This window comes from Lipophrys pholis, assembly GCF_963383615.2.
Source record: "Lipophrys pholis genome assembly, chromosome: 9".
Lineage (NCBI taxonomy): Eukaryota > Metazoa > Chordata > Actinopteri > Blenniiformes > Blenniidae > Lipophrys > Lipophrys pholis.
This window is the reverse complement of record NC_137639.1, coordinates 7,138,050-7,148,769: the sequence shown is the minus strand read 5'-3', so window position 1 is coordinate 7,148,769 and position 10,720 is coordinate 7,138,050. Positions and strand designations below refer to the sequence as shown.

The window sequence follows — 10,720 nt, the reverse complement described above, 5'->3', positions numbered from 1 at the left end:
TGATCTTCAGGAGAGGGTGTGGCCTTCACAGTAAGACAGCGCAGGAGTGAGTGGGTATGTCCGAATTGTCCCTCCTAACTCCTTAACTATCGATAAACCCGTGGATGACATCACGGGGTTAAGGAAAGGTGTGAGAAGGCTATTGTTCTCCAACACATGGTGGAGACCGAGGACAGCCGGCCTGCTCTCTGATAACCACCATTCTGAATGGAGTTTATTGTGATCCACCATCATGTTTTGTAGTTCCGTCCCAGGTCACACACACTCCCTCCACCTCTCTCGCTCTTTCTCTCTCTCTCTACACACACACACACACACACACACACACACACACACACACACACACACACACACACACACACACGCCAAGATGTATATATATAGGTAGAATCATTTTTGTTTGTTTTCATTGTAAATAAATATAATTTTTGGAATCATACTTGCTGTCTTATATACAGTATATGTGCACAGAGATGAATGAAATGTTGACCTCTTCTGTCAAGAACTCCAAAATTCTTCATGCTTTATTATTAATTCTGGTAATAGTAATTAATTTAACTAATAATTGCAATTCCAAATTAATAGTTTAGTATATCTTATGAGACTAATGTAACTGAATTGGCTATAATTTCCTGTTAAACAGGAGGTGCTCCTGAGGTATCTGATACAGATCACATTCGATTTTTAATAAAAGAAATACTAACTATCTTTGATAATTATTAATCATTATCGATAGCCAAACTGCTAAAACCCAACATAAATGGTACCATGTGATCCTTGTGAGGTAAGAAATCCCTACAGTGGCATAGCAGGTCTTGTGTCATATTTAATGACAAATAGACGAGGAAACATAATAAACTGATCAAACAGCCACAAACTAATGTGCTATTTTTTCCTATTTTACCACCTGTAGCAGTAAAATCACAGCTGTCACACACGGTTGTGTGATAGAAGCCATCAACCCCCCGACAAACAGATCAAGACCAAGAACCAAGACATTCATTTACTTTATTTGTAGAGAAACCTGATATACAGTAAAAGCTTTCCTCTTCTTCTCAGCTTTGGTAAAAATCAACAAATAAAAAAAATGGACCTGAGAATAACAGTTCAGATTTCAACACAGGATCATCTCCCACATAGACTCTACTGTGTTTGTTTCCTACTGATTTTCTGAAACATATTGTAAACCCAAATGAAAGTGAGACTGAATTCATTTAAAATGATAACCACGTTATGTCAAATAAGGGTTGATTAGTGAGATAATACAGAATGCAAATCACAAAGAAAGCAGCTATAACCAACATCTTTGACTCTGAATAGAGATTTTTGTTGTGTCCCTGAGAACAGTCTAAGTCAAAGTTACAGTAAAATCTTATTTCAATAACCATAATAATTATACACCAGTGAATATGCAACCGATACCAAGATAATGGTAATGACGATGATTGAAATTCCAACTCCCAAGGCGATGTGGTTCAGTTTTTTAGCCGTCTTGCTGTTCTGCTCCGCCTCAGCCTGGTTGCCACTAAGATTAGCATCACGGGCCTAAAAGGTGACAGAAAGAAAAACATTAAAGGAAAATTGTGGCTTACAGTACACCATACCTCTCATTTTAAGATGAAAAACATCCCCAAATTTCATAGATTGTATAAATCCTCCAGTAAGTTATAACTAGTTATAAAGCACCTTCCACACCCAGCGAGAATGTGAAGGGGAACTAGGGAGCCTCCAGTTGAGGAGAATCAGTCGCTGGGCCAGCAGAGTGGAGAATGCCAAAGACTGTTTTAAAATCTGAGAGACACCTGTGATGGGAGCAATGGCAAAAACCACAGACAGCCTGTTTGGAGCAATAGAATAACCGTATCAAAAAGTGGATCACAAATGTGAGAAAAACGGTCCCAGTTTAGCACAAGGCCAGAACACATGCACATGGTGTTCTGAATAGGATCTTACATTGAATCAGCCTATGATGGGAACAGATTTAAATGGCGCCTTTATTGACGCTGCTCAACGATATATCTAATACAGGGGTGTCCAAGCTCGGTCCTGGAGGGCCGGCATCCTGCATGTTTTAGCTCTCTCCCAGTTGCAGCACACCTGATTGCATGTGAAGGGCTCATTATTGGGCTTTTTCACAACCTTGGTGATGACGTCGTCATTAGATTCAGGTGTGCTGAAGCAGGGAGAGAGCTGAAACATGCAGGACACCGGCCCTCCAGGACCGAGTTTGGACACCCCTGATCTACTAAATCGCGATACTGAATTATTGTTTTTGTTGCTGTGTTTGCCGTTTCCTATGTGGTCATTTGGATCATGACAACATTCACATGACAACTTTGATCCTATTCTTCTATAACAGTCAGCAAAGTAATTGGTTTGTTGTGCTTCATGTGGAAGGGGATAAAGACTCTCACAAAGGCATCCACACCCTCCGACAAAATCCATCCAGACACACTGAACCGGTTCTTCTCTTGCTTTGACCAGCGGAGCAGCGACTCGGGAGTCGTCCCTCAGCCTACACCACCAGAGGTCCACGCCCCCATCCAGCTGCACCGACACCAGGATAGGGCTGCACTGCGTTAGGTCAACACAAGGAAAGCCACCGATCCAGACGACCTCACTGGATGTATTCTTAAGGCCTGTGCAGACCAGCTGGCAGAGGTTTTCACCATCATTACCCAAGAAGAACACAGAGAGTTGCCTGAACGACTTCCGCCCGGCCATTCTCATCCTCATCATAGCAAAATGCTTCAAGAGACTCATCGTCCCTCACAACAGTTCCGCCGTCCCTGCTGACCTGGACCAACACCACTTTGCTTATCAAGTAAACAGGTCAAGAGAGGACACTGTGATCACAGTTCTACACACTTCCCCTACTCGCCTGTACCAGAAGAACATGTATATAAGGATGCTGTTTGTAGATTTCAGCTCAGCCTTTAACACGGTCATTCCACAGAAACTGTTGATGAAGCTGAGCGACCAGGGCCTGGGCAGCTCTCCGTGTGCATGGATCCTGGACTTCCTGAGCAATAGACCCCAGTTTGTCAGGATGGAGACCACACATCTTCCACTCTCATCCTGAACACAGGAACACCCCAGGGGTGTGTCCTCAGCCCCCTCCTCTACTCTCACTTCACAAAACCCCATCAACACCACCAACACCATCGTCAAGTTTGCTGACGACACCACGATTGTTGGACTAATAGCGGACAATAACGAGTCAGCCTATAAGGAGGAGGTCCAGCACTTGACAAGACGATGTCTCAACAACAACCTGGACCTAAACACCAGCAAGCCCAAGGAAGTAGTTGTGTATTTCAGACGATCCACACACATGGAGCACTCTGCCCTCTGCAATAATGGTAAGATAAGGTAGGGGTGTGGAGAGCTTCAAGTTCCTTGGTGTGCACATATCTGCTGACCTCACCTGGACCAACAACATCTTCCACCAGGTGGGGAAAGCACAGCAAAGACTTCATCAGGAAGTTAAAGCAGGCTCACTTGCCCCAACCCCTGCTGGTGAACTTCTACAGAAGCACCATTGAGAGCCTCCCAACCTACCGCTGCACTGTCTGATTCACCTGTTGCACTGCAGAGGACCGGAGGAACCTGCAGCGGGTTGTGAGGGCTGCTGGACAAAGCCTTGGGTCAACACTGCCTCTCTTAAAAGACATTTACACCGGCGGACTTTAGAAGACGGCCACATCCATCTCCTGGACACCACCTGTTCTCCCCCCTCCCCTCTGGTAAAAGATACCAGACATTACAGTGCAAAACAAACAACCTCAAGCACAGCTCCTACCTGCAGGCTGTGAGAGCACAGTAAAGTTTACAATAAAGGTTACAGTAATGCAATGTGAATTGTCTTGTGTCTCAATGGTCCAATAGAAATACATTTGTTTTCAAAAAGTTTGGTGTTCCCACGTTTTCACACAGATAGAGCACTTTCAAAATGTTCTGCCTGAGAAGTTGTTTTCAGAAACCGAGCACCATTGTCATGTAAACAGACACCCACAACACAGCAAAGCTTTTGCGATTTCACTTGAAGATATCGTGTTGGGCCAAAAAACTTGTGAGATGAAAAACGTCTTACCTTAAGTGTACAGGAAGCAGAATAATCTCTTTTGATCTGCCCTTTTCCTTTTTTTTCATCAATATTAGTACTAGTTTGGTTTCAATATACTTTCAATGGATCTACACTATAATAGATAATCCAGCTTCACTGATCTTTAATGATACCATGCAGTTAGACTTTGAAGTGAAACATGTGGAAAACATACCTCATATACAGATATAGTCTTAGTGACAAAATCCACAGAATCCTTTCTTTTGAATCTACAGGTGAAACTGAATAATTTCTTCTCGAAATCTCAGTGGAAAAAAACCAACTTCCTCTCTCAGGTTGAGAAAGAACTGGCTCGAGCTTTGTGTAGCAGGAAATATTCTCATCACGCAAATATAAAGTGTATTAAAATACAACTGGGCCGTTCTGCAGAAGAGGGACATGGAGTCACTGTCTGGATGTTTCTACCCTGTTGATGGTGAGTTAATCTGCGAGGAGAAGCTTTCTGTTTTGAGGAAACAAAGGACCGATTGATGACGCCCTCACAGTCTGCCTCGCGGCGAAGGAGACCGAACAAGCTGGACGAGGCACAAAAGGCTCGCTTTGTCTATTTGTTGTCAGTCCCCAACCCTCATCTTGGGCCCACCAGAGAGCTCGCCACACTTTGTGATATAATCTGTCTGTTTGAGGAAGAGATGATATGAACTTGGGTTTCTACCGGGCTTGTTTAGGGCATCACTTCCTCTCTCCTCCATCTTGCCCGTGACAGAGAGTGGATGATAAAGTGACAGATTCCATCTCCCACACTTCCCTGTCTTTTTTCCTCTAGTTGGTTGCAGCATCTCCTTTTTTTGTGCCTTTTAGTTTTCTTTCTTCTGCTTTTGTCCAAATCTCAGCCCCCTTCTCATCATTCTGCTCCTAATTTCATCTCACTCCAGTTAATCCAGCTACCCTATTATTCACCATCATCAGGGATTGCAGTCGGCACAGAGTAATCCACTCCCATCAATCTGAGCAAAACAACAGTCATTATTTCCTCCTCCGTTCCTCTTAGGGAAGGAAAGGGTTTCACAACAAAGTTTTAATGCGACCGCACTGATTATTTCCTTATCGCAGTGTGATTACCTGTGTTGTGCAAGTTTTTGAAGATTTGTCTTGCCTAGAGTTACCTTTGTCCCCTCTGTTTTCCCTCTCTCAATAACAGGCACGGGTTTGTGTTATCGTAGTGACTGAGACGTATCGGCTGAGCAGTCAGCGACCGGTGGGTGTCGGAGTAAAGACTGAGAGATACAACTTAGAGAGAATTTTTCTCTGACAATTCTCAGTAACGCCGTTTGATTTTCATTGACTTCTTTCTTTCTTTCAAAAAAAAGAAGATGACATACAGACAGCAGCAGAGTTTTTTCTACTCTCCCAAAGCAAGAGGTTTTTCTCTGTTCGCTAATGTCCTTTATTTACCTCAACAAAGTATGAATTGATCTTCAAAACGCACTGTGTGCTTAGCAGGTTTTTATTTCTTCATCTTGGTGCTGAAATTAAAGCACATTGCTGAGATCGTTTTATTGAGCGATTAAATACACATGCAGCTCCCAGTAACTGGCTGACTCAACTCCACTCAACTCAACTCAACTCAACTCAACTCAACTCAACTCAACTCAACTCAACTCAGCTTTATTTATAGAGCACTTTAAAACAACACCGTTGGCCAAAGTGCTGTACACAGACAGGAAAAAAAAAAAAAAAAAAAAATTAATTAATAAAATTAATAAAAAAATAAAAAAATAGTTTTCATATATATATATATATATATACACGTCTATATATACACATCTATACATATATATACACACATATATGTATATACACATCTATATATATGTCTACAAGGAGTCGCAGTCTGAGGGCTTCCAGAAACTGTTGTTTTCACCTGTCCACATGAAGAGGGAATGTTTTTTAAAAGTTCCACATTTGGAGCTGTTTTCCAAGAAGTTGTGTATTCAGTGTCTCTGAGCACCATTGTCAACTTAACGGACACCCAAAATACAATAAGAAATGTGCACATTCACTTGAAATTTTTATTTAAACAAAGCCTTAGAGTCAGTCGAAGAAGAATACAGGAAAAAAAGTGGAGAACAAAAACATGCATAATACAGCAGCCATGGAAACAGCTAGGAGAAGCTGTTGGGACATTTCACAGTATTTTACATCAGAAGGTTTCATTAAAAGTGGCTTCATGTTGAGATGGTAATAATTTTCATGAGTGCTTGTTTGGTTTCATCACTATACTCTGCATCACAACGGAAAAAAACCTTTAAATTTAAAGGTTATTGTGTCTCTGTTCTGTGGGTCCGGCCCACTCAAGATGAAATTGGGCTTTATGTGTCCCCTCAACTAAAATGAGTTTGACAGCCCTGGTATAATACAAAAATACATAAATTCCAAACAATCCCATGAATAAACCACTTTCTAGCACCTTCTGAACTATTTGTTAAATTTTCTCAAATGTTCAAGTGCAAGTCAATCGTAAAATTGTGAATCTCACATGATATCACACCTCCTCTTAAACATGTCATACGACTCCAATCGTCTGAATTACACCACCCAACAGCACTAAAGTCATATAAAACTGCTTTCCCCCCCCCAAAGCTTGCTCAAAAAGAAAAACCATCCAATAGTAGTAAATCACAGGTGTGCTACAGATTTTCCTCAAAGCACCACATGAGAAATGAACAATAATGTCGAGGGCCGAGACATACATCTACTTTCTCTTGATAAAGTTTTGTGAAATAATGTGAAAATTTGATGTAATCAAGCCAATAAATAATGAGTCATTTTCATTTGATTGAAGGCTTATTTTGTCCACTATTACTAGTAAGCCCTCTACTATTAACAAACTACACAAACTAACTGAAAAGATCAGTTACTAAATCTCCCTTCAGCTCATTTAAACTCTTCATGACTAAAAAGTTTCGGTTGAGCAAACACAGAGACAGGATGAGCCACACAAGTAATCTAACACTTATTACCTCCAAATCTCTTCTCCATTACACTTCCCTTTCTTATTGCTGGATTCCTCACTAGTCTCCACCCATTCTGGCAATATTTCTGATCTTTCCTGACGCAGCACTCGTAGACGGTTAAAGAGGGAAATCAAACTGAGAAACAATTTTCTCTGAGGCCACAGCTGTAATGACTTCATGTATTTACCTGAGAATAAGTTTCTGTGTTCCCCATATTCAATTATCATGACACTGATGCTTCTCTGGAGGATGATGTCAATCCTGTGCACTACTGCAGTATTTGTGTTGTTGAGGATTTGCTGGCATTACAATTGCAATACATTCAGTTCTTATATGGAGTGTTTTTGTTTTCTTTCTTTATGATTTCTTCTCAAAAATTCAAAGTGAAATATCACACTGGGAGAAAGCATTACCTGGAACCCAGACTTTTATAAAAGTTAAGCAAAAATTACAATTCCAGTCAGTAGTTGGACGTCACTTAAGGTTTTGGAACCAAGAAAAAAAGACTTAACATGAATATGACAAGCTATATTCACATTTTGGGTGTTGTGTCAACCTCTGTGTCAAAGCCAATCTCCGTGAAGACAGTGGAAGTGCTGCTACTGCACATACGCACCACGGCTGTAGTTAATTCAATTTAACTTTATTTATATAGCGCTGAATACAACAAAGTCATTTCAGGGCACGCTTACAGAGAAAACCCAACAACAAGTTAATAGTTCTGCTCTTGTGACAGTAGATGGATAATAAACACAATGTTTGCCTCCAGAGTGTCATGACTCCCAGTCTATATTCTCTTGGCACTTGGTAGTTTTATAGTTGAGGGTCACCTGGAATAACAATCCAACTTCGTCTGTCCCATAGGCGGCCCCAGGGGGGGATTAGAGGTGCTGCTGCTCCCCCACGGATAGCCAAATCACAACAAAGAAATGTGATTTAATTTTTTTTTTTTTAAGTGGTTTATTGAGATTTTTTATATGTGTGAAAATTATAATTTGTTGCCTGGTTAATTAATAAATACACCAATAAAACATGTATTTATGTTTTGTTTTTTTTAAACTATAAAGCGGTGTAATCTGATTCAGCTAATCGCTGCAGCCCACGCATTAACCTTTGAACTTACAACTTCCTTTTAGTATGACCGCATTTTTTCTGGTGACTGTGTAACTGACTAATAGTAATAAAACATGGAGCGCTTCTTGCAAAATAAAAAAAGTGACAATCACTGATGCCTTCGCTCTGAACCACAACCACCAACTTATCGTTTTATTATGACATTTCATGGTGAGTGATGATTATTGCCTATTTGGTGTTTGAGATCCAAATTCTGACTCCTGGTTATCTCTGTACAGTGTTTATTAATATATCATTAAATCCATTGAGCCAAATATTCTTCTTTCAGTGGAGGTTTTGGTGACTGGCAGCAGCAGTTAGTGTCTTTGTGTTTGAGGCCCAAATGAAAACGTTCTGTGTGTTTTGCTTCCTGCTGCTGTTGAGGCTCCATCAGTGACATTCTGGTGTTAAAGTTTATATTCAGTGGTGTGTTTACATTGTCGTGTAAACGGGGCTTTCTCACCATGAGACCAGACTGATAACCACTTTTGACTTTTGTGTTAAACCTCTAATTGCTCTTTGTAGAAGTCATTTATCTATTCGTAATCATTTCACTCCCTTCAGTTGTATGATACACCTGGACGACACAGATCCAGGTTACCGGAGGGGCTGATGGGAATAATGGTCAACATATGTTGATCAGACTCACAGAGATGGAGTAGATGAGGGCAGCTATTCCCACGGGCAGGAAGCAGCAGATCAAGGTGAAGATGGAGTAACCCATGTAGTCGTTGACGGGGTTGGCCAGGGGGGTCTGGGTCACGTACACAGCAGGCTGGACTGTGTAGAACCCCGGCTGTGCCGGGTACTGCTGACCCGCAGGGTAAGGCTGCGCTCCGTATCCTCCTCCGTATGACTGGTGTCCGTACATCTGCGGGGCACATTTACAGGAAGAAGCTCAAATTACAATTTCACGTGATTCTCTTGTCATTCCTCTTCTGATGACATCGTCGGATTGGGCAACAAGATTTACAACAAGTTTTACGGTAATTTAAAGGGAGAGGTTGGGTTAATCTTTAACCGACGTCTCAGGAGAGCTTCCTGAACATCAGTGTGACTCGAGTGTTTCAGTGTGATTAGACTTACCATGGAGTCATAAGTGGACACTAAAGGTTTCATCCGGCAGCCAGTAGGAAAACACAACATCATCATCATCGCTACACCAATATTGACTGATACTAGATTGAAACAATCATTAAGCTTTTCAGCCTGTTGGTGTTCTTGAAGATTTTGTATTTTTTCACATTTTCAAGTCAATAAGAATACATTAATAAATCTCCAACAGCGCCATCACAGACAGTATGGATCAGAGAACTCCCTAATTATGGAATAAATGTAGTTAGATGTGGGACTACTTTTGTCAAATATGTACAAGAGCTGGACTCCTGAGAGGAGAAGGGCTGACTGACCACCGATAATAAATACCCTACTGTCCAAATACTAAACAAAGAAGAGGGAATTCTTCTTTATTTCTGTGAAAAGGCTTCAAATTAAGTGTTGGTCGAGTAGAAAGATCTGCTCAGATGACAGGCTGCAACAATCCATATCAATTATAATCACTAATAAAGATTTTGGCAAAAGTAATCAGATACTCTAAAGTACTTCATATTTTTCTCAAAACAAAATAAGCGTTTTCCGCTTTTAGTCCTTTAAATCATCAATTTTCACATTTTCACAGAAACAGCAGCACAATGTCATTATTGTTTGATAGAAAATAAGCAATAATGAGTTATTGATCTATTTATGTTTCCTTTTTTAAAACTGATAATATATTGGAATAAGATCCACAATGTATAGAAAAAAAGACAGGCTAGATGGAGATCTTGAAACTGAAGGTTTAAAATGATTGTATTCAGTCATGGTAGAGTGGATCATTACCTGTGGGTGAGCCTGGCCGGGCTCAGGCTGACCCTGCTGGACGTTGTAGGGCGGTGGAGCGGAGGTCTGGCCCATGTAGGGCTGTGCCATGGGGGGCTGCCCCATGTAGGGCTGTGCCGTGGGGGGCTTCGCTCCAGGATTAGCCATCACTGCCTTTTCTGGATCAATGACTTTAGTCCTTCTTCTCTGAGGTGATATGATCCTGACTCCCTCTTCGATTACTGTCCTGCTGCCGGTGGCCAGAAAGAGCTGAATCATATGAGGACGAAGGGAGGAGTTAGTGGAGGACAGGAGGAGTTAGAGGAGGACAGGAGGAGTTAGAGGTGGACAGGAGGAGTTTGAAATCATCAGAGTCGAATAAACTAGTCATACTTTGGTAATGCCCTTTTAGAAATTCCTTTTCCACATTGACCAATCCTAGTCCTAAGCTGCGGAGGTGCAGCCACATTACAGCGCTTCAGGGCGTATGATGGATTGAGGCAGGGCGGGCGGGGGGGGGGGGGCAAAGGTCTTGCTCAGGTAATCGGCGCACAGTCCAACGTTTTAACACACTCTCCCAAAGAAAGAAGCCTGTAAAAGCACACATCTTCATTCTAGAGTGAATATCTCAGTGGACACAGACTGAACAGAGAACATTCAGCTGCTT

The 10,720-nt window shown here is 41.5% G+C and overlaps 1 protein-coding gene across 1 annotated transcript; it reads right to left on the bottom strand.

Annotated features, from left to right (window-relative positions):
- Positions 1 to 988: 988 nt before the first annotated feature.
- Positions 989 to 10,299, bottom strand: LOC308114153 (uncharacterized protein). The gene is made up of 3 exons (XM_080470831.1): positions 10,075 to 10,299; positions 8,846 to 9,067; positions 989 to 1,545 (listed from the first exon to the last, which is right to left on the bottom strand). The coding sequence occupies exons 1-3, from the start codon at positions 10,219 to 10,221 to the stop codon at positions 1,378 to 1,380; spliced, it is 537 nt and encodes a 178-aa protein (XP_080326957.1). The 5' UTR covers positions 10,222 to 10,299; the 3' UTR covers positions 989 to 1,377.
- Between the last annotated feature and the right edge of the window lie 421 nt (positions 10,300 to 10,720).